Consider the following 25,147-nt stretch of genomic DNA (forward strand, 5'->3'; position numbering starts at 1 on the left):
CTGGAGTATGGCCGTACATAGTCGTCCAGACAATTTTTTCCTCAAAGGAGTATGGGCGTAAATGAACAGCCGCGCATATAACTTACGCCCAGTGACATTTATTTCTAAAATGGCACTTGTACTGCCATCTGTGTTTGTACTTAAAAACTAAAACCGTATTTCAGATAATTTTTCTGTTTTACCTACAATATTTTACTTAAAATAAGTTTGTGTTACATCATCGTAATGATGCTGCCAAAGAAAACCCATGAAATAAAACGTCAATTATTTTTATATAAATCATATTCACTGGTGTTTATATTTTTTTATTCAAGGAAATATGTTGCTTATAGCATTAACTATAATATAAAATTAAGAAAAGTAAAAATGAATAAAGAAAAAAAGAACTCACCTCCAGATATAATTTTGTCTGCAGAAACTCACTCCCAAACAGTTAAATAAGAAATTGAATTAAAAAAATTACAAATGTTAATATAGTCAAACTAGCTATTCTATTGTCCTATGTATAAATGTGACAACATATCACACACCTATCTTATGACTCTTAAATGGACTGTCCTCTTAGTTATATTGACGGATTACTCTGGGTTTGAGAAATAATAAATTCCCATCTTGCATTAGTCTTTTTTTTTAAATCATTTATTTAAACCTTTGTGCTCTATCTGCATGAATTAATTCGTGTATTTTGGGACTTTTAGTTAGGCTAAATTGTAAGCATTTACATATGTTTGAATAATTCACCAGAAATGCTTCATATTTACTTTTTCAGCACCGATTCCTTCAAAACCAACGGAGCTAGTTTCTTCCAATTCTACCGCTATCAAATTAAATATTTACACATGGAGAGACGGAGGTTGTCCCATTACCAAACTCCTTGTTGAATACAGAGCTGTGGGAGAAACCCATTGGACTATTGCTGCTGATGGCACCCTCGTAGACAACTTAGTCCTCAGTCAGCTAAGCCCCGCACAGTGGTACCAGCTACGGATAGCAATCACTAATGATGCAGGGTCAACGTCTGCTGAGCTCAATGTGGATACTTTGAAAGAAAATGGAGGTAAATACATTGATAGATTTAAATAAAATACAATTCAACTTGCCTTTTTACTTTGTCTGATTTGTTTGTAAATAGTGACTTTTTAAATCTGTTAAAATCGCCAAGCTGGAATAAATATATTATTACTATTCAATATATATCTACATATTTTATTCTCCTTAGTGTAGTGGTGAGCGTGCTTCGCTATCCAGCATGGAGCCCTGGGCTCACTTTATGCTATGCACTCTATTTAGACTGCCCAATACCTCACACAATCAACACGCTATCAAAAGTGTGATAAGGCCCTAACAGGACTATAAGTGCCGCATAAAGACGGAGAGTCCGATACCTTGCGGGAAACCCGCCTGGCACAGGCGCGGGTGTAAACTGTGCACCTTTGAGTTAAGCTTAGACTATGATGTTTTTTGCGTTAATCTAACCATGATGTTTGTGCGAAAGCGCTAAAATAAAGAATTTTAAAAAAAGAGGCGGGGGTATCTCGGTAGGGTGCGGCTTTAAGCCATACTAATCAAAATTAGGCTTTCTAGTTAACTTATCTTAAGTGGTCAAACTGCAATTTCCATAACATCATTTCATAAATTCTAAAGGATTATGAAAACTGATTCTGATACATATCAATTGATGATATATTAATTCTATTTAAATAGGGATACAATATGATTTGTAATTTTTAGATCGCATCCTCCCTCTGGATCCGAGTATAGCCCTTGCGGGGGGAGGCCGGGAAGCTGGCGGAGGAGGGAGTTCCGTGAGCTCCTCTCTCCTACTTCCCGCAGCCAGCGCCACGCTGCTCCTGGCAGCTCTCACCCTTCTTGCCTGCCTTTTGCTCAAAACTCAAAGGTAACTTTATACTTCTACTCTCCAAAATAGACGAGGCTTTGTGATTTGTATTCTGATGTTTATTTTAGTAGGAATAAACGACATTTGTCTTTTTCAGGTTTAGATGTTTGGTGGCAAATCACTATTCGCGCGATGATAGAAAATTAAGCGAAAGTAACGATCTGGAAAGAGAAAAGCTTCGGGAAGGACAAAAATTATATTCCTCGTCTTCAATCAATGGAAATGAGAAATCGAATGATGATTCATCAGGTACATTATGATTTACATAGTATCTAAATAATTAAATATGTATTATAAACTCCATTTTTGTTTCTGTAATTTTGATATACATATTTACATTGGAAGATATAAACATATATTTTTAAACCATTTCACTAGCATTTCGTCCGCCTCTGTAGTGTAATGGTCAGCACGCTTGGCTACCGTTCTGGAGGTCCCGGGTTCGATTCCCAAGGGGGGTAAAATAAATATAAGTGATTTTTTCACTGTCATATTTATTCAATACTACCCTGGACTGGTACCTGAAGCGGAGGGCTGATCACCTTTCCTTCATGTGTAAACGATCAAGATAACACTGCGTTTATATGACGCAGTGCCCTATGCACCATTGGGGTGCGGATAAGGGTTTTATTATTATTTATATTTCACTAGTAAAGATATGTCATGAACTCAAAGAAATCTACAGCATAGCATACGGTTTCCTTCATTTGTACTCTCCATGGATACTACTTACTTACTTTACTTCAGCCTTCTTCTCTGTCCAATATTGAACAAAGGCCTTCCTCTTGGACATCCACAGTTTTCTGTTGGACGCGACTCTCTTCCAGTGCAGACCTACCACTTTTTTAATATCATCGGACAATCTCGTCTGCAGCCTACCCACACTTCTGCGTCCTGTTCTAGGCCTCCAGCACTCAAGCACCTTTTTCGTCCATCTATCCTCAGACATACGTGCCACATGACCTCCATGCAAACATCTGCATATTATTCCAGAGCTTTACGAGATCAGTCCGTACGCCACCTTCGGGGAGGTGACGGGAGGTCGCGTAGGGGCGCGGGGCTCGGCGGGGGAGCACGCCCTGCACTTCCGCACGTTTGGAGCTCTGGACAACAACGAAGGGGCGGGCCCCGCTCGACTCCCCAACTCCCACAGGAAGCACCGACGCCTGCATAGATGTGATACTTTTGAATATGGTAGACATTGTTCATCTCACCCTCATCTCTTCATTTTATCCTCTTAGCACCTTTGTTAATGTATTTATTTATATTTGGAAATATTTCTTTTTTTATTATTGGCTTATTTAAAAAAAAAAAATCCGCTTTTTATAAGAAAAAAAAATATTCACGTTTCCCTCGATTTAATCTGAAGAAATATGCTTATAAAATTTACCCTTTTATTTAAGTGAGTTTTATTAATATGAAGTAATGTTAAATATTAAATTGTCCGCCTCCGTAGTGTTATGGTCAGCATGCTCGGCTACCGTTCTGGAGGTCTCGGGTTCGATTCCCAGGGGGGTTTAATAAATATAAGTGATTTTTTCACTCTAATATTTATTCAATATTACACTGGACTGGTACCTGAAGTGGAGGGCTGATCACCTTTCCTTCATGTGTAAAAGATCGAGATAACACTGCGTTTATATGAAGCAGTGCCCTATGCACCATTGGGGTGCGGTAAGGGTTTTGTTATTTTATTAATGTTAAATATTTATAATGAAATATGCCATATAAATATTCTTACTTATTAATTTAAACATATATTTATAGAAAGATTAAATTTATTTTACGATAACAGATTTATATAACCCATAAACCTTTTTCCATAATAAATTATAAGTTTGTACTTGAGGTAAGATGGCAATATCAAGTAAAATATGTAAACATACATTTTTACTGTGTGTCTCTCTCATTCTCAACCATAAGTGCTTAAATAAATGTAAGACAGATATATTTAATCTACTTATGCCAGCATCTGAAATGAATTTTGTATAAAAAATATCCCACATTCTAAATCAAAAGTCGATTAGTTTGATTTAAAAGTTTGTACGATCTGAATATGCGGTACTGATCGCTAATGAACGCCGTAACCAGGGTGCACTTTTGTTGATTTGAGTGCTCTAGGACATGTAAAAAATCGCTGAGGTAATTGAGTTGGATTTTTTAAACTTAACTCTTTAGGAGCTGCTTAAAACAAATGCCGATTGCTTATTATAAAGACAAGCTTCGTAAGTTAATTTTGTAAAGTAACATCTTCATTTCGTTATCATTTTTGTGACATCTAGAAACTTGTACTGCGAAAACACTTGTGCTTTTTGCAATTACTTGTGTCATTGGCTTATTTTTTATGAACGTAGACCCTGGACCTCCAGTACGGCAGCCGAGCATTCTGACCATTACACTACGGAGACGGACTGGATCCTTGATTTTTCATAATCCAGTGCACCAAAATACCTCACTGAGAATTTTATGTACCTTTCCAATAATGATATATCCACTTCTCAGAAACATATTATTCACCAATTACATCCAGTCTTTGTAATGAATTACTTCTCCACGATAAAAGTGCACCTTCTCTGACTCACCTTTACGAAACATCCAAAACCTTACTATTTATCCTTGAAACCTGAATCGGCCATCATACTTCCCATCCTTAGATTCTCTCCCTCTTCCCCCTCAACTTACTTTGCTGATCATACTCCATACGCCTTCCTTGATTCATTTATATAAAATACTGTAATTATGTATCTTGCAACTCTTTGGCCATTGTCTAACCAACCCTTTTATTAAATCTGGTGTGTGGAACATGCAAATGATTGGATCAAACTTTTCACATTCCCAGATGAGTCCACCCTCTCCAAAGCCATGACAGTGGAGTTGCGCGGGAGCCAGTACGGGGTGGGCGGAGCAGGAGCCGTGCGGGCCGGAGCGCGGGGGGCGAGGGGGGGTCCTGCGGGACCAGCCTGGGATAGGAGATCAAAGCACAGGGATCCCCCCACTACGGACTCTGATGACAACAGCGACAGTCCTGGGAATACTACTACTAAGGGTCTTTATTTTTTTTACAAAACAGTCATCAGTTTTTTATTTCATCCGGACTCAATGTGCATTCCATTCAAAAATCATATTGAAAATCCGGTTTGCATTTGTTGTATTCTGTTTCCATCCTACGATATGAAAGAAATATTAAAAACTGAGTTAAGTGTGCAGTGTCTGTTTAACACACTTCGGAGGGGAAAGGTATTCTACCCGTTCGGTCGATTGATGCTTAAGGACGGGAAGGGTATTTTATTTAACCTTCTGCGCCGGCCTCATTTCAAAGTCAGAAAAGAAGGAATTACATATTTAATGTTTTTATAAGAATAGTATGTACCGATCTCTTCGTTAAGGTCTTAACTATATGGACATAACTATCAAATCCCGTCGCCAGCGGTCCGCAGGCGTAAAAAATACTTCCCCGAAATGTGTTAATAATAAAATATAATAAATCTCACCCCACGGTTTTTTTCGGAAGATGAATTATTATAATTTTTTTTTAAATTAATGCAATTTGTTTGTTTGCAAAATAAATAATGGAATAATTGAACTGAGGAATTCAAACACTTTGAGGAAAAACCAACTTTCCTCCCAATGTACTAGTGTGATTATTCTTATGGTTCAAATAATTAATCTCATTAAATAATAACATTATTGTCGGGCAATTTTTTCATCAATCCCGACTATAATTATAATAGCATACTAATTAGGGTTGTATACTAATCACAAGCAACCGCAAATCCAATTCCGATCTTATAATGTTTTTCGGCATCTCGCACTCTACCAAAAGTAAGCAAATAGAATGCTTACAAGCGTCTCCGCTCTACCAACTGTACGGAAAAGACGCTTATAAGAGTTTCCCGCCAACAATGTGTTAAAACTACATAATTAGGTAAAACTTATGTGTCTAAATTTTGTCAACCATAATAAACCTTGTTCCCCTGGACAATTAATATGTACTAATCTCTTTACGTACCATAGAAGAAGCTTAAAAAATGCAATATTTTCATGTTTTATAATTTCTGTTAAATTGACATCAAATGTAAAATGTAAAATGGTCCTTTTTATCCCGATGGTAGGGTCTCGCTGTGTGTCTCCTTCGAGCGCGGGAGATCGCAGCTACACCCCTGGCCGTGTGGCGAGATGCAGCAGGTAGACTCAGGTAGCTCACCCCCCTGGCGCCCACACCCACACACCTACACGCCCACACGCCCCCCCACCCTCGTAGGCAACCCGCACCACACGCTTTGTACTTGTACACCTTCACTTCGCCCCATCACACACTCACCAATGTTAACAGAAATAGAATACTTAGTAAAATAAGAAAAATATGTATATCGTAGTCACACAGGAGAAAGTGGCCAAGTACATTTTTACAAAAACGTGATTATTGACTATTTGATATCCTACTAGCTTAATATTTGCCTGAAAAAATCCCAAAGCAATTTTAAACTTGGAAGTATAATATTTTGACTTGTTAAAAATGACTAACTACATTGATGTTCATTTTCTTGCCAAGCAAAAGTGACTTAAATGCCCCTCCTGAACATTTTACGTTTTGTTAGTTGGTCACTTTCTCCTGTACGACTACGATATTGTAATCAAAATCAGCCACATCCATAAAGATGAATGTAAGAAAACAGTTTTTTTATATGCAGAATATTTGTTAGTCAGTCTAGTCAGTTTTCAGTCTTTTTAAACGGAAAAGAAATAAAAGATAATGCATTTCTGTGCCTATGGGTATTCAATATTTAAGCGCTGTTTGCCATGTTTACTTTTGGAAGAGTTGCTATTAAGTTTAACAGATAGCCGTGCCACTGCGGTTAAAAAAGTCATGTTTTTACCTGTCAAAGGTATAAAAACTTACACATATTCTAATGCAACATTGTGCTCAATTTTGGAGCCATCCGTGAATAACCTTAGAACACTTAAGATTTTGAACAAACTGACATTTAAATTTAAATTTTTATAAATAAAATAGAACTTCAACATTTATACAAATTGTAATCATTCAGGAGAAAGTGCCTAACAAAACGTAAAATGTTCAGGAGGGCCAATTAAGTCACAATGCAGTAAGTCATTTTTAACAAGGCAATATATTGTAGTTCCAAGTTTGAAATCGCTTTCGGATTTTTTTCAGTGCAATATAAAGCTACTAAGATATCAAATAGTCAATGATCTCGTTTTTATAAAAAATGCACTTGGTCAAATTCCCCAGTATGACTACGAAATGCAAAATGTTGGAAAGCAGCTAGTATGTAAACTTGGCTCATTTTGATGTTAGGAGACATATCATATTGCACCAGTTTTCTTCAACCTTTGCCTCCAAGTGATATGAATGGTTCATTCAGTCACCATTTTACTTTGATTATATCCCAGTTACGATTTATAGCCGAGTCAATATTAGAATGAAATATTTTCACTTTAATGACATCTCTGGAATTATCCACTAATGTACTGAATGAATAAACAAAATATTGAATATTCATTTTTTATTTCACCCTGGGCATATTTATTTATATTATTTCAAGCATAAAACTCATACCAATTCTTCCTAATCTCATTATAAAGAAATGATAATGTTTCATAAATTTTAGTTTGAAAATTTTATTTACGTCCGTTTGAAATTATTTTTTTACATTAAAAAAACAATCACTCTTTCCACTCACAACTTGGATTTTAAGGCAAGGATGGATGGATCAATCTAGGAAAAGTTCATTTAAATAGCTAGGAAAAGTGTGAATGATTTACAGAAATCCATCAGAGCTTCTGGTTCATCATAGCCTCTATATTTTTATTTAAATAAATTCATCTTTTTTTCAGTGGAATATACTTGAACGGCGGAGGATGTGTAGAAGTTGCTTCAACCAGACCGCCATCGCCACATACCAACTGTGATACCATCTCCAATATAGCCGTTCCACCTGATATTACATTACTCATTGATAAGTAAGAATATCATTTATATTAAGCCGTGAATCTACAATTATCTCTTCACACAAATTGGTGCTATTGAGTATGAATCTCTGTTTTAATGACCAAAAAGTATGCTGAATAATAACCTTTTATGTTGTTACGGTGTCGGGTTGTGGTCCCGTGGTTAGTGTCGCGGACTCGTAGTTTCTCGGTTCGAACCCACTCTACCACAATTTGATACATATTTCTAATAATGAGCCGCTTAGGCTCACAGAAATAGTATGAAATTGAAATATTTGTGTGAAAAATAAAAACACAAATATTTGTCTTTTTTTTTAAATATAAAAAAAAATTGTTATGTTATTGTTTAAATTGTTGTTTGTACATGTCAATATGGGACTGTTGTTTTCCATTTTAACTAAGTAATAGAAGTTATTAATCTGAAAGAATAATCTGCTTTGCTTAGCCTAAAGCACAGTATAGCATTTAGTAGGTATTGGAAAAAGGAATGCAGAAGGCGCATACATATTAGCTATGTAATTGATGTTTATTTTTTGGCTTTTTCAATCTACTAAAATGGTACATACATATAATGTTCTAAATCTAGAGTTAAATATGTTTATAACAAATTTATTGCTTCAAATATTGATTGTACAATCGACTGTTAACACATTTCGAAGTAAATTTTATTATTTTGGCAAATAATCGCAGCCACAGAACTGTGATCTGTCAAAACCCCTGCTACTTTGGAAAACTCTGCATATGTTTTTTTTTGGTATTTGAATTGTTTGTTTTATTTTTGTTATAATAATTTGTTTCTACTTCTTTTTAGATATCATCAGAAGAAAGAGCAAGAAAGAAGAGAATGTACGATTCACGTATAGATTTTTCATTGTTGTTAAATACCTATGTATTCAATAAGCCTATTTAACTTATTAATATAAGGATGACTGTATAATTTAATGAAAATGAAACATATCAGAATAGACTGGTAAATTATATTTAAAATTATTATATTTATTAATTATAGTAAATTTCATATTTTAATTTAACTGTTATCGATATATACACACTTGATTATATGTAAAAAATTGGATATTATACAAATAAAATGTGTGTAAAATAAATATTTGCATTTTTTTTTATCTGGATGAAAAGGATAATATTTTCTCTGTTGAGTGTTTGAATTTCTAAAATGAATATTATAGTATGGAAATGCCCAAATTTGTTTTGAAACTGATATGCAATAATTATGGAGGTGGACATTTCGTATATAAATAATTACCTTTTTGCAAGAATATGGAATTGAAATATGGACCCTGACTTCAGGAAGCTGCATTCCATATATGAGCAGTGCCTTCCTCCTACCATACTTATGTCTACATATGTACAAAAGCAGTGCCTACTCTACCCTAATTACTCCCCATCCTATATATACAAAATAATAAAAAATAAAATGAATGAAAAAGAAAAGTTTCATGATAGAAAAATGTTGACTATTGTTTAGCTTGTTGCCATTATCAACAAAAGTTCCATCGTTTTGATAACAACAATACCAAAGTCACGTCAATATTGGTTATTCCTTATAATAATTGATCTGTGATGCCGATCTTCTAAATGAGTAGTTCTTACCTTCGTCTACTGCCTACTCTAATTAGAAATTGTATGCCGCTGCTTGGCTCATCCTGCAGCATTTTAAAGAACATGATCAATGTGTCTTGTCTAGGTAGTTTTATTGTTTGATCCGTGTATCTTATTCCACTTTATGAAAAATTTGATTTTGCTTATTTCTCTGAAATAATTTATGGAAATGATTTACAATCTTTTAAATATTCTTCATAATCCAATGCACCAATATATCTCACTAGGAATTTTATTTATCTTTGGAATCGTGATATATCCACTTCTCAGGAAAAAATTCCATTCCTTGATATGACCTATCATTGCACAGCAATTACTTCCAGTCTTTGTAATGAATTATAATTCTCTATGATAAAAGTTCACTGTCTCTGGCTCACCTTAAAGAAACATGCGAAACCTCACTATTTATCCTTGAATCGGCCATCATACTCGTACTATCCTATCCTTAGATCCTCTCCCTCTTCCCCCTCAACTTACTTCCTGATCATACTCCCTATGCCTTCCTCGATTCATCAATATACAATACAATACTGTAATTATTAAATCATTCATATTGCAACTACTTACAACTACAAAAAATCATGTGTGTACAAGCCTTATCTGCCACCTGATTTAAAGAAATAAGGTACAAACTGTGACCACTATTACTATTCTGTTTTTTGCTGGTTAAGATATTGCTTCCCAGCAATATGCCCGCCAATATACTTAGATTGTGAAAAAGAAGTTTTATAAATAAATAAAATCAGAATGTATTCATATATGCACACAATCAGATCAGTGATGCTAATAAGTAGAATGTGTCGCACCCCTGTTCACTCTACATAAATACATACTGTGAGGATTTGTAGAAAAGGGTACTGTGTCATTCTTAAGGGTAGGTACATTTTAATAATTAACCTGAAAAGTCATTCTCAGAATTTTAGATCAAATAAAACAAGTGGATATAATAATTTTTAATTATTTATTTCATCGCTTTAAATATACAAACCAAATACTACATACTATTTTTTTTTATGTCATATTTTACCCGTTGTTTTTATTTTACATTGTTTTAGTCTGTGTTTTGTTTATATATTTAAATATAAAAATCTCCATAGGAGCTTGTATTAGATACACAATATTATTCTTTTAATTTCCAGTCGTTAAAAGTACTCAATGAAACATATCTTGCGTAGGATTATCTATCGTGATTTTCTTTTACAACTTGAATCACTAACCGTACAGTTTTAAAACTCAAGGTTACCTTATACCATGTTTCTTTAATTAAATTAAATATTATCCAATAATAATAATAATATAATATATGAGCTGGCCTTCATTTTCAATATCATATAAATATTTGTTACTTAAACGATATTTCTTCCGCATACTAATTGAGCTATTTTTTTTAATGCAAAACTTAAGTAAATCAGACACCTAAAGTAAATCCATTGTTCTTTCAACAAACTATGGTCATAACACATTCTAATTTTGGTCGACTTTTCTCATACGCACTGATATATTTTTGTACAAATTAAATATTATTGCATCGGACTTTAGTAGGTTATTAAGTATTTACGATTCTGCATATTTATTGGATAAAAAGGAATGTAAAATTATATTTGATAATCTCTTTATTTTAAAATGTTCTTATAGCTCATTTTGTGGATATGCAATTCAAATTTTTTAAAACAAATTAAAATAAATTTATTAACATCCATGTTTTCTGCAACATAATTACACACTCATAATTAATGTACTTATTTTTTTTATTTATTCAATTTGGACACTTCCCATATTTGTTTCAGATATCTCTTGGTTCTTCGCGTTTTAAAAATATTTTATAAATATATGGACTCTGTTTCAGTATGTAAATCGTAAGATGCATTTAAAAAATAAGATTGTTTTTAAATTGACTGTAGTTATTATAGTGGATGTCTTACAAAAATTTTATCAGTTCGTTTTATTTTTATTTTTATTGATGTGTGTGTTAGTATATATAGCATGTGGGAATGTGTGATTGTTATTTGGTGAGCGTTTTACGTTGATTCAGATTTCTGCGAGATGAATTATGAACTTTGTGATCATTGAAAGGGTCCAATAGTTGCGCATTCCAGAAACCATTATAAAATTAAATATCTCTTTACTTTGTGGTTTCTCGTGGGTTTTGTATGATTATCTATTTATTTTCCACTCGGTGGATAAATTTGATTATTATACATGTGGTAGTTTTATTCCCTGGCTTGGGCACATTATTTTATTTATACTTATTTTATATTTTTTATGTTTATTTATTTTCTTATTTAAAATGATTCAATTAATGTATTTTACGTGACCATAATAGTAAAAAATTTAGTATCAGTTTAAAATATACTTGTTAATATTGATTTTGTGTTCATTTTTCATTCTACCTAAACTATATGATTTCCTATTACTTATACCTAGTTAATGGAATTAAATCGTTTATACGAAAGCCTTGATAAACAAAACTTAAACAATTTTATCTAATAAAACAAAAGCTCAAAATATTAAAGCAAATTCACTTGCTTTCTCACATACTTAAAATAAACTTAAGTTTTCTGATTTGGATGTACTCCTTGAATGTGGTATTATTTTCAATCAATATATGGAGAGAACAAATGAATATCGCTGTAAAATATAAATTTATAAAGTGATTTGTTGATCACAATTTGAATTTGGCTTTCCCATAGATATTTTACACAGATATAATATTGTAGCTTAGAAATACGAGTGTAATAAATATTTGATTATTTGTAAGTAATAGGTAGAGCATAATTACTAATATATTTAGACAATTAGAGTAAAATTGGAGATGCCGCAGCAACCTTATAGAGTAAGTGTTATATTACAGAGAAGAGAGCATGCATTAAGGAGAGTTGTGAAGATTATTTTCAATAAACAAACATTCTTTATCAATGCGTAACAGTTTCCATTCTTTTTTAGCTTTTATAGCTGTAAACCGTGACGACTATATTCTGATTCGAAATAAAATACATTGGAAAGCAATATGAGCATGAGCTTTCATGAATATAAAAGTTTTTTTAAATGCTGAAATATCTTTTCATTCGAGTGAAAACAGATAGGTACTGATTAGTTCTGCTTATTCTACATTTGTTAAGGTTGACAAAATATGCATATTTCCTTCATTGTACTTATAGAGTTTTGGAGACATTAAATACAGCCAAATATTAAAATAATAAAAAATTAATATTATACTTTAAAATTTTACACAATTTGGCACAGATTACCATGTTCTCTTTTTGCAAAGCGCCTACAAAACATCAAACATAAATCACATTACGTTGCAGTTTGGTAAAAATGAATTATTATGAAAACTCCATTCAGAATTTCTATTTTGGCGTATGTTTAGCAGCAAAAAAGTGTGCAATCATGTACCTCTGTAAGGACAAATGAACTACCCAGTATTGTCTTCACTTTACCTGCATTCTCCGACTCACATCGTCTATTGCTAAATGATATCGAAGAATTGAACATTTCGCTAGTTTTACTTTACTGACACACAACAAAAGGAATATTTTATTCGCACAAATAAATTTGAATATCCTAAAGGAAACACGACTAACGCTTCGATGTGAATAAAGTACGTTAATGGTTCTCGATCCGATAGATCCCTAGTAATTTCTAATGAATGACAATGGGTCGTACTACGATGTGCCGATGATCGGATGGAAGTATTGCAATCTTAAAGTGAAATGACATACAAGATGAAATATTTATCTAAAGATAAAACAAATCGTCTACAACTTATCACATTACAAAACTTGTATATTATATAAGCCCTTTCTCGCTCGTCGGATATCTAGAGGGCCGCCCCACGAAATACGTTCAGAAGTGGAAGATTGAAAATTGAAGCTAGTTCTAATGAATGAAATTACAAGTAGTGAATATTTCAAGTACGTCTACTGGTAACTTAGCTTACCAACGTTTTAAGAGAGACCTTTAATAATGACAATTTACAGCCAATTATTCTATTTAAATCGTACTTAATCAATTTTAGGCGAAATCGCCTTACTTTGCGTATGGTTAGGATATCGATAGCTTTCAAATGATAAACGAAATTTCCAAACATTTCCTTATTAATTGAAGATGATATTTTTTCCACCCTCTGAAAATGGAAATTTAGTTTACCGCAAGCTTTGTAACACATACTTTATTTTTATTATAAAACGTTTTAAACGATAACAATTGAACAGGATAAATTTATTCTTACATATATTAGGAAAATCTAGATATACTTAGATAATTTGGATACACAATCACTAATATTTTTTTCTTCGATTCGTGCAACTATATCATTAGTCGAGATAATAATATTTCATTACTTTAAGCACGCTCATGTAAATTTTATTTTGTTTAATATGTATATAAATTAATCTCAATTTCGATTTTCAATGCTATTCGTGTTTATTTTTCTAAGAAAGGGTCAAATGTACTATTTCCTTAAAAATAAATAAAACTCTCAACAGTGAACTATTCCTCAATTATTTTTAACTAATCAACATAATTTTAATCCAAAATATGTGTTTTTTACATAACGATGTATTTAAAAATAAAATCTGGATTAACTGTAAAAGATTAACTGTCTGATAAGTTAATCGTTGATTTTTTAGACATTCTTAGTGTTATGTCATTATGAATTATGGAAGAAAAATTGTTTTATATAGTGACTTCAATTTTATATTTCAATTCCGATTATAGTTGATTCTCTTATTTTTACAAGTATTTAATTATATGTATTATTCTTCTAACAAAAAAATTTCATGGTAAATTTTATTTGTTGTTAAGCTATTTACAAAAGAAGTTAATTAATAATGAAATCATTCATAAATTAATGAGCGTGCTTCGGACCAATATATATACATATATATTTGATTTGATCGAATTATGTAGTTACTCGTATATGATGTAATAAATGGTTGTACCCAGATACGAGTGTTGGCAAGTAAGGTATCTTGGCCTCAACATCGCGAAACGATTACATTTTATATTCTATGACTTCACTCGATGGTCGAAAATGGTCGTACAATTAACTTTAACACGTTTTTAGAAAATAAAGGAACCTTTCACATTCACGTCGGGCCTTAAATGATGAGGCTTACAAATCACTATTCACTTATTAAATTATCACTTCCTACAATTAAATCCTTCCCTTTACCACTCTTCCATTCCGAATCGTTTTTTCTACAAAACAATATGCATTTGGGGATGTGCGTAAATATTCTAATTTATCATTTAAAATTTTCAATGTTTTTTTTTCGCAAATTTCAATTCAGTCCAAATCTGATATTCTCATGATTATTCTATAAATAGGGTAATCACTTGAATTAATTATTATTGAACGATTATGTGTGGAGCTGAGAGTAACACTGCAACTGTCGCGATGATTGTGAACAGGGTGAAGATAATCAAGCAGAACCTGAAAACAATAAAAAAAAACATTTATAAGGACAAAATTATTCGAATATTTGTGTTTGCGAATAGTCAATTAGACCAGTCGTGCCCAAACTGTATGCACAAACATTTTATCGCGATCCCTTGGGGGGTCGCGATAAAATGTTTGTGCATAGCGCCTAAGTTACGATTTGAAGAGATAGTTCTCCTCCCCTATCAACCGTACAGATTCTGGCACGAAAATGATTTTCGATCAACATAAACGATTTGTGCTCGAGCGATTTGATTTTGGATTGATCTAGGTTAATGCATGAGGCAAGTGACGTAATAAAGTTTTACACAAAATGGGGTAACATAAATAAAACGGGTCGCGCACCACAAATTAGTTGATTATTTTCTGGATCAATATGTATATTTCTATCACCTCACAATCTAGGTATTGAGATGAAAACAATAGAAATATACCTGCTTACTGTACAGAATGAAATATATGACATATTAAAAATTCTCTTTTGGAAAAAGAGAAAAGCATTTGATTGATTAATGGCACCAAAAAAGAAATTTTCCGAAACCTGACAAGATTATCCCAAAATTATGATAAAGTATGATGGAACATCGAGATTATCGTGACAGCCACTGATTATGTTAGACATATTAGTATCCTCAAATATTCAATACATTTCCGAAATAAATTCTAATCATAGTAAGTCTTCATTGCATTGAAACATTTAGTGTTTTTGGTCATTAGGAATATTACGCAAGCAATTTATAATTGTTATTTCGGTAGATACGAAGAAAACTGTGATAAATCCAAATAATCAAATTTTAAGGGGGGAAAATTTGATTTATTTCAATTAAGTTTTTAGGAAGAAAATATAAATACATATATAACAAATACTATGCTTAGTATTAGTATTGAATAAAATTGTTGACTAGTCATTAATTACTTTTCCGGAACATCTTACATTTGAAATTTACCACGCATCTACAATATGTTTTATATGGAATGAATTTTTCACCTTGTGAAATATCTTCACTTCATAAAGAATACCGGAATTAACATACTACACTAAAAAAAGGTTATCGTTGTTTTTATAAAAATCTGAAATACTAATAATTTGAGTTAACATTTTTGTTTCACTAAATGAATCATTTCAGTAAATTAGTAATATATTGCTAATCATGCAAAAATAAATTGGGTAATCACGCATATGCACAGTTCAACTGTCCAAACTCATAGTAAGGGACATTTTTTTGTAGTACGTTTTTTTTGCATTTTTGGACTAAGTGGATTCTACTTAGTCCAAAAATGCAAATAAAAACGTACTTCAAAAAGAATGTCTCTTACTGTGTTTTAAGTTTGGACAGCCGAGTTTCGGAAAGTTGGCACCAATGCCATTAAAACCAGTGCATTTCTAGCACCAGTACGTGTAAGCTCCTTCAGATGGCAGTTTCCCACTTTTAGTACAAAATTTGTCAACAGGACACGTTAACTTTGGGTTAACGGTAACGACGCGGTAACAAGGGTAGTTTGTACCAATTTTAATTCTTACTATCGAATCAATTAATGATTTACACTCGATGACGTAACGAATTTTTAGTTTTTATTAACGTTCGAATATAAGTAGTAATAAACGAACCCGAAAATTGCCTTTTTTTGCAGAAGCCAATTGACAAGTTTTCGAACACCATTATTTGACTTTTTTTTTTTAATTGGCAAAGCACCAAAAATCTAATGATACGTTACAAAATAATAATTACCAAAATGGTTATACAGATAAGGAGTTATTGAAGAGTATAATGAGATATTTCTTGCATAAAAATAGACATAAAATAGACATTTATGACCCATGTAATATATCTGATAGTGGTGACGGCTGATATGATCACTAATCTATGCAACAAGTGCTTTGTGACCATATTAGACGGCTATTATAGCTGTTACACGATAATGATCTGGGCGTCAGATTTGTGACTACCTCGACACTTAACGGTCAGTGGTGACGCGTTGAAAATTTGACGATTTGTTCTGCATACTGCTAAGGTTATCAACATTGAAAGCTGTTTCACCGCACTCCCAGATCTGATAAAGAAGCATCTAGGCTTCCTGACAGACCTTCTCTTGAAAAGGATTTTTTATTTTATTTTATTAACTAAGTTGCGAAATTTATAGAAAATGTGAAACAAAATTGTATCGTGATTTTACTGTGAATTTACACTTAAAAGCTTTCAATATCCCTGTCAAGCTTAATAAATACAAGTTTCTAAAACCACCACCAAATTTTCTAGAAGTGCCCCGATGTTGGCAGTGAAAGGAATTAGCGGTAAGTTAGTTCAGTTGGTCAGCTAGATCTGATACCGACGCGACGTTGACCAGTACACAGATGCCTCCACAACTCCGACACGGAACAGTGAAAAGAAATTTGCAGAAAATGCTCAGTCATCGCATTCCCACTCAACATCATTCATGGACACTTTTACAGATCCCTTTAACAAGTTATGATTTTTTACCTTGATACAAACCTATCACAGGTTATCAACATTGAAAGCTGTTACACCGTATTCCCAGATCTGATACAGAAGCGTCTAGGCTTCCTGACAGACCTTCTCATACAATTTTATTGAAAATTGTATGAATTTTATTGAAAATTTTAAACTAATGTGAATTTACATAATTTACAGCTTTCAATATCCCTATCACTGCCTTTTAAAATAAATAAAAATTTGTAAATCCACGACCAAATTTTTTACAAGTACCCCGACTGACCATTTTCTGTAAGTGTCTTTGCACTGTTCCGTGTCTGTCTGCTGTGCTGGTCGGGGTTGTGGGGGCGTCTGTGTACCTGCTAACGTCGGGTCGGAATCGGATGATCTATCTGACTAACTGAATTAACTTATCTACCCACTAATCCCTTTGACTGCCTACATTAAGGCACTTCTAGGAATCCGATCTAGCTGTTTAATTGAACTAACTATTAAGTTAAACCCCTTTCACTGCCTACAGTTTTTTTTAATTATTATTGGCAAAGCACCCAAAATAAAGTGATACATGCCACAAACAACTGGCACCTTTCATTGTCATGCAATAAATTAACTTGAATGATTACTACTACCTACTTACCCAAACGTTTTTGCCATATTTTTTAAAGTTCTTTATGACCGCACTATTGACTTTTTGAGAGTTCATCTATAAGAGGTACTGGACATTCAGCGGAAAGGACAAACCCTCCGATCGAATGTCCTGAAGGAACTCAAGGTTAGGAAGTAAGGGGCAGTTAAAAAGTACGTGATCAGCAGTCACATCCTCCACTTGCCTACAGGTTATCAATAGTCATTGTATTATGAAAATACCTAAAAATTAAAGATTTTTTGTAATGCTGACCTGTCGACGACCTGTGAGCGAACTGTGAGCCGAAACCCTTCATAAGGTGCAACGAAACTTGTAGGATAGCCTTTACTTTGCATCAATTTGGATTCTAGTAAGAAAAGTGTAGAGAAAGTATCATGGTGCAAAGTTGTACTTTACCCCAGGATACTTTGCGCCAAAATATAAATATAAAAAAAATACAGGCAAAATACATAAAAAAATTAAAATGTATCAGACATGTTACAGGCATATGTGTTATTACATTGTAATAGTTGAATCCTCAAAAAAAACCTGATCTGAATAGACAATTTTTTGAAAAAATGCAGTATTCTGGTGCAATGTATGCCCACATTAATAATAATAATAAAACCCTCATCCGCACACCAATGTTGTATAGGGCACTGCTTCATATAAACGCAGTGTTAACTTGATCGTTTACACATGAAGGAAAGGTGATCAGCCCTCCGCTTCAGGTACCAGTCCAGGGTAATATTGAATAAGTATTACAGTGAAAAAATCACTTATATTTATTTGACCCCCCTGGGAATCGAACCCGGGACCTCCAGAACGGTAGCCGAGCGCTCACCGCACTACGGAGGCGGACAATTAAAATACCCACGTTACGGTACCTAAATATGAAAGATTTTTTGTAATGCTGACCTGTCGACGACCATGGCAGCGAATTTCCAGTCGCTGATGAGTTCCGCCTCCTCGTCGGCTTTCCTCATCCTCCCCGTGATGAACTGCAGCTCGCGCAGGATGCAGTGCAGCTCCCGGTGCGCCGTGGACAGCGGCAGGGCGCTCCCGCTGTCCTCCACGGTCGAGGGTCGGATGAACGAGCGCCGGAACTCGGCCCTGCTTTAAGGACAAAAAATCAAAATGCGGACTGAAAGAGATTCCTACGGGACTCTATTACTGCGGTGATTAGTGAAAATTAACATCAGAACTCGGCCCTGCTTTAAGGACAAAACATCAAAATGCGGACTGAAAGAGACTCCTAGAGCGCTTGTGCACTACGCGGGATTTTACTGTCCGGCGGTCCGGTTAGCATGACAAAACGGACGATTGGCTTGTTCACTTGTCCGTCTTTCTCCGGATCGATGAGCTCGATCGGTGCGCGACTACGGTGCGCGTGAACTCGATCACTATTATTTGAAAAAACCGGAATGCCGCACAGGAAAATTGCATTTAGTGTACAAGCGCCCCTACGGGACTCTTTTACTCTGGCAATTAGTGAAAACTAACATCAGAACTCGGATTTGGTTAAAGTAACAAATGTCAAAATACTACCCGAACAGGTAAAAACATGTTTTTTAAACGGTCTTATTTTACTGCAATGGCAGCGCCGTCGGTTGAACGTAACAGTAACAAATGGAATACTAAATATTACTCATGGTGGAGAGCGTGCTTCCTGACATTACTGTCACTTAACAATTTTATTGTTTTTTTATTGTTATGTTGTGTCATAGATTTTTAACATTTTCCGTGCTTCGCAAACACATAAAAAAATTGTAAAATTCAACATTTAAAAATCGCGTTTTTTCATTTAATTTTCTTTCTTTCTCATTTTACGGAGTCACAGCAACGCGTGGCTGGGTTCAGCTGGTCTAGAAATAAAATTGGTATTCTAACGTAAAATAGGTTATTTATTAGTACAATTGCTGTTTGAAATGTCCAATCGTCAATATAACAGCCACTTAAACAAATTGAAGTATTCAGTAGCTAATCACTGTAAGCCTATTTGCATATACCGTTCCACATAAGTGTCCACAAATACCGTTTACCATATTTCAAAAACAAATATTCAGGTTTGGAAACCTCTAGATGGGTAGTATACCCCTCCCCAAACCACTGTAATCGCAATATATGTCGATACCCATATATGGTATAATCTGAACAATTTGTTTTCTCACCCTCTTTTTTGTTTCCTCGATGTAGCTGGATAATCATATATATTTTTAATTTCCCAAATGTTTGTGTACATTTTATTATTCCGTATAATGTTACCAATCATCTCTCATTTAATTAAAATTTTCGTCCTTGAAACATCCTATCTGAGATAAAGGTATAATGTTTGCTAATCACCTAAAAGCTCCGCGATTGAATTTCACCATTAGCAAAACAAGACCCTGTATTATAAACCAATATATCGGAAAATTCATAAACTAGTTTACTTGCCTTAAGGCAGAAACCCAATGAAATTATCTCATAAAAAGATTATATTGTATATACTCGTACACTGAAAAAATGCGTAGAAAAATCCCTACATCGTTCTCAAACATTTTTTTAATGATATATCGCTCACTCCTTTCAAGAACGTCATAAATCAAAAATCGTCAATTCTCAGTTGTCCATGTTTTCGGAATACCTAGATAATGTACTATATCCCAGCAAAAGCGGCATATTTTTAACTTAATATTTACCCTCTACATGGCAGAAAGTGTTGTTTTTGCATTTTGAAGAAAAGGTATTGTTTAATTATTTTTTTAAATTTACTAAATATTTTTCAAATGGAGAAAAAACCTTCAGGTTTAACCTAAAAAGATTTGTTGCGCACTAAAAAGTTCAATAAGAAGCTTGATATTTATTTTTAATCCATTGTATTATATTTTTAAACTTTAAAAACGTTCTCCTGAAAATTCATGTTTTTTGATTTATGACGTTCTTGAAAGGAGTGAGCGATATGCATAACGTAGTTATAATACAATTCATTTAGATAAGCGAGATCTGCAGAAAATAAAACGTTCGTAAATTAAATAAAAGTTCAAATACAAAAGTTCATTTGTCCTAACTTTCATTTCCTCTGTAAAATACTTTATAATTACAAAGAACATTTAGGTCTTCGTGGTAACAGGATGCCAAAAGGAACAAAACGGAAAGTATGCTAATGTGAATTTAACTTCTGGTCTGACTGTTGTTTATCTTGGCTACCAGTTGGCCCCATTTTGTGCTGACGGCGAATGGAAAGCTCGATTTTTAAGGAGTCTTCGTGGTTCTAAAAGTTTTATGTTTACCTCTACTTGCATCAACTCGTTGTTATGCTAGTTATATTATCTAAAGTTTGATGTCAATCAAGCGTGTATTCAAAAATGTGTCATGTAATAATAAAGAACAAGTACCCTCCTGAGATTTTCACAACCATTAGTTCTCATCCAACCAACATATGAAAGTATATAATTATTCTAATATTTGAAGGAAAATAAAATATTCGTATACCGTTACACATTTTTTTGCCACCATATTTTTTCAATGGCAATTTTGCGAGAGGTGAGTTTTTAAACAATGTCACTACGGTTAATATATGAAAAATTATACAAATAATGTTCAATTTCAAAACCCTTATCCACACCTGATGATGCAGAGGGCATTGCATCATATAAATGCAGTGTAATCTTGATCGTTTACACATGAAGGAAATTAATTACGAAGTATTTACGAAGATTTATTTTTATTATGACTTGGTTAAAAAAAAAGTTGATTAGTTGCTTTATTTGTAAAAAGTCTTAAATAACTATGTTGAAGTTATAATAATAACAGGATAATGTATATAGCCCCATTTTCTTAAAATACTACCTCAAGGGAGCAAACACAGTAGGTACATGGTACATAAATACCGACGAAAATTAACTTAAGTATGTAAATCATGCAAAAGAAGAAACAATGCACTCACATCTTTCATATTACATTCAATCATTCATTTTAAATTCAAATATTTTAGGAGGAGAATGAACCGTTCCGTTTATGTGAAATCCATCAATTTTTAATCTTGTTATTAAGTTTATTTTTATTTATGAGCGTAAAGTTTACGCGCCCGTCAAACTTTCCCGAAATTACTCGCAGATATCAACGACGCTAAGTGAATTTATGGAGCTTTTGAATAATAATTCTTCAGTAGAAAGTTACAACATAAACATAATAAATACTTAATTAGTATTTTTTTTATTAATGGAAGTTTAAATATCTTAACAAAGTTTTTTTTTTCAAGTAAAGTTTTAGCTATGTTACAATATCTATTCATTAATCTTAATTAAAACTTTTGAGAAATTAAAAAATAAATAGTTCAAAGGCGTTAGTTGTAAAAAATATTTTCTGCCATAAACCACAATTTTTTAAATGTAAATGTGTCAATCATACCAAATCTAATGTAAAAAATTTAAAAAAATCTTATGTATAGATTTCGTTTAGTTTGATTTACGACTTTACCTTAGATAGGGCTATGTTTCAATCAAATATTACTAACTAACTACTCATCATATCGCTTCACCGCAGGGGTAAGCAAAAAGAATAGAACGCCACACCACATTCTGTTTGCAAAAATTCTTTGCCTCTTACACATTCACGCATATTCTCATACAAAGCAGCTGATTTATTCTTCTTTTTAGCAGCTTATTCTGGCCTCTGAGATGACCACTTTCAAGAACTTGAAATGCTTAAGTATGCCACGTTTTCCTCGGCTTTTCTCTGCTTTTATTTCCGACTAGATTTCCCTCAAATATTTGTTTCAGCATTCGTTCCCCACTTAACCGTTCCACACGTCTGAAACGTCTCAACACACCTTTCTTAATTGTATCGATAATGATTCTCAGCTTTGCATTATTTCCTTATTTAACTATTTGAAAATCTAATATCCATCGTTTTGCCGTATATTCATCTGAATGATCGCATTTTCATCACGTTCGGTCCACTTTCATTCTTCTTATGCCAACTCCATACATTATTTTTATCTTTCTGTGCGTGTCATGTCAGGTCTCCCTGACGTCAACTATCGGTTGAGATTAATTGTCCTTATCTTGGGCAGCTCTAAACAGCGCCTCGACGGTCCTGATCCCCGTCCAATCTCGTATATTCTGAATCCAGGAGATCTGACTTCTCCCTACACCTCATCGACCCTTCTATTTTGCCTTTTATATCTATACATTACTTTAAATCATCAAAAAAATAAATTTAACCGGTTTATTCAAATCTGTCCCCTATTTTTCACAATTATCTTATAAAACGGAGGATAATGATTTCTCAAAACTTAGATTTTTGAATCGAGGTTCATTGCGAACACTTAGTGGTTGTTTACAAACTAGTTAACCAGCGAACACGGTACCAGCATGACTCCAACATGTAACCGTTCTGACCATCCCAAGAGAACGCGGTCTTTTCATCTACAGAAGGAAACGAGAAAAGTTTCAAAGTATAAAATTGTAGTATTCTGCGAGGAAGATATATAAATGTCATTTTTAAGACATTTCGCTTTCTTTGCTCGACGAATAAGTGGATAGATAAAAGGAAACATGCTCGATTACATCACACTTAAAAACACAGACAATACATAACGGCATTCAAAGTTCACATGAAATTACTTTCGTCTTTGATGAATTTTCATTGAAATTGTGAATATTCTCAACAGAAATTATCATTTTCTTTTACGGGTTTTCATCCTTCAATTCATATCGAATGAGTGTAATAATCTGATGATCTGATAGGCGACGCAATGGCGTAATTGAGTATATGAAAATATTTATTCTCGATTCAACAAATATTTATTTTCAATGAAATACAAAGATCAATTGATATGGGTATTACTGATCTATTTTTCTTCTTCACATCTACCCTTCACAGAAGCTGTGTGGTAATGAGGTGATCACCTTTCCTTCATGTATTTAATGATCAAGATAATACTGCTTCTGTACGATGCAGTGCTCCATTCATTACTTGCAGTGCTTAAGATTCAGAAGAAGAAAAATAATAATATTCAAGTTTTTTTTCTAAAATCCTGTGACTTTTTAGGAGTTATTCTAGTCAGGATTTTTAATGCTATCTTCGCACAGATGAATAATAAGTCTATTGAGATGGAAACATAACAATTTGTGTTATCACTCATGGGTAAAATGCTGATTTTTACACAAGGTTACACATGCCGTTTCAGGGTTACACATTTTAAATCTAAAGATTAATGAGTTGATTAATGTAACTAAAATGTATTGAAAATCGAGTTATCTCGATCTTTAAACAAACATCAAAAATTGTTTATCTGACATAAAATTATTAAATGGACCATAGCTGAGTAATAAATAATACAATTTTATTGAAGCAAACCGATAATCAGAGAGTTAGTTTTTATTGACTAGTAGGAAAAGGTCTCCACAACGTAAATAAAATTTGTACAAAATTGCCATCGCTCGGAAAATATTTCGAATAATTTGGATTACCCATTCATTAATCACCAAGTTTTTTTTATTGATTCATTAGATGCAATCGAAGGGAAATTTTGATTTGATGCTCTATAAGCGGAATTCTCCTCAAATCGCATTACTATCCAAATAAAATTGCCTGTACTGGCTCTTTTGAATCCCTTTTATACCAATTAATCACAGGAACCGTATTACCGTTCCTTCTAGTAATCAAATTACCCAAACTTTATAAAACATCGGCAAGTTCACCAACAATTCCAATAAATGTTGTCTAACTTATTCCTCGGCTCCATCCATCAAATTATGATACCAAACTAACTTTATTTATACTCATTTCAAGCTCGAATCGCCATTAAATAAAATTTATCGTTAAAAACAATATTATGATAATGTTTCGAGATACGCTCAAAACTTAATACAACATCGATAACAAATTTTTCACTTGAAAAACCAAGAGATTTGTATTCGGTGGAAATGTCAATAAATTACGTTTCAATATTTTATTTACTTTCACTCCAAGTTCACAAGTTTAAATCTAAACAATTTGTCATAAATCCAAACAATTTATCAAAAAGACAAACATTTTCGCGGTTAAAGATCAACGCAGGGAACCGAATAGTATTATTCTCCACGCAAATAATAAATTATTCCAAATTTATTATTCAAAGTCCAGTAAGGGGCGTCCTTCATTGTTCAGTA

At 33.2% G+C, this 25,147-nt stretch overlaps 2 protein-coding genes across 9 annotated transcripts in view; one reads left to right on the plus strand and one right to left on the minus strand.

Moving 5' to 3' along the window:
- LOC148310695 (cell adhesion molecule Dscam1-like) overlaps nucleotides 1-8,908 on the plus strand; it is a 160,512-nt gene extending 151,604 nt beyond the window's left edge. The window contains exons 30-37 of one of the 3 annotated variants that reach the window (XM_088257898.1): nucleotides 770-1,057; nucleotides 1,732-1,897; nucleotides 1,995-2,146; nucleotides 2,891-3,091; nucleotides 4,737-4,943; nucleotides 6,010-6,082; nucleotides 7,754-7,879; nucleotides 8,679-8,908. In XM_088257898.1, the coding sequence (XP_088114024.1) occupies nucleotides 770-1,057; nucleotides 1,732-1,897; nucleotides 1,995-2,146; nucleotides 2,891-3,091; nucleotides 4,737-4,943; nucleotides 6,010-6,082; nucleotides 7,754-7,879; nucleotides 8,679-8,730 (1,265 nt within the window). In that variant the 3' untranslated portion in view covers nucleotides 8,731-8,908. Of the gene's footprint in view, nucleotides 1-769; nucleotides 1,058-1,731; nucleotides 1,898-1,994; nucleotides 2,147-2,890; nucleotides 3,092-4,736; nucleotides 4,944-6,009; nucleotides 6,093-7,753; nucleotides 7,883-8,678 lie in introns of those variants that run through there. The other 2 variants (XM_088257899.1, XM_088257901.1) reach the window with 2 other exon arrangements.
- Nucleotides 8,909-14,714: 5,806 nt separating this feature from the next.
- Nucleotides 14,715-25,147, minus strand: part of nAChRalpha6 (nicotinic acetylcholine receptor alpha6) — a 249,650-nt gene continuing 239,217 nt past the window's right edge. For 4 of the 6 annotated variants that reach the window (XM_088257904.1, XM_088257903.1, XM_088257905.1 and 1 more), the window contains 2 exons: nucleotides 18,927-19,124; nucleotides 14,715-14,924 (listed from right to left, as the gene is read on the minus strand). In XM_088257904.1, coding sequence (XP_088114030.1) covers nucleotides 14,840-14,924; nucleotides 18,927-19,124 — 283 coding nt within the window. In that variant the 3' untranslated portion in view covers nucleotides 14,715-14,839. The remainder of the gene's footprint in view (nucleotides 14,925-18,926; nucleotides 19,125-25,147) is intronic. The other 2 variants (XM_088257907.1, XM_088257906.1) reach the window with 1 other exon arrangement.

This window comes from Brachycentrus maculatus, unplaced genomic scaffold (genome assembly GCF_059751285.1).
Source record: "Brachycentrus maculatus isolate JH-2025_06_01 unplaced genomic scaffold, ASM5975128v1 h1tg000089l, whole genome shotgun sequence".
Classification (NCBI taxonomy): Eukaryota; Metazoa; Arthropoda; class Insecta; order Trichoptera; family Brachycentridae; genus Brachycentrus; species Brachycentrus maculatus.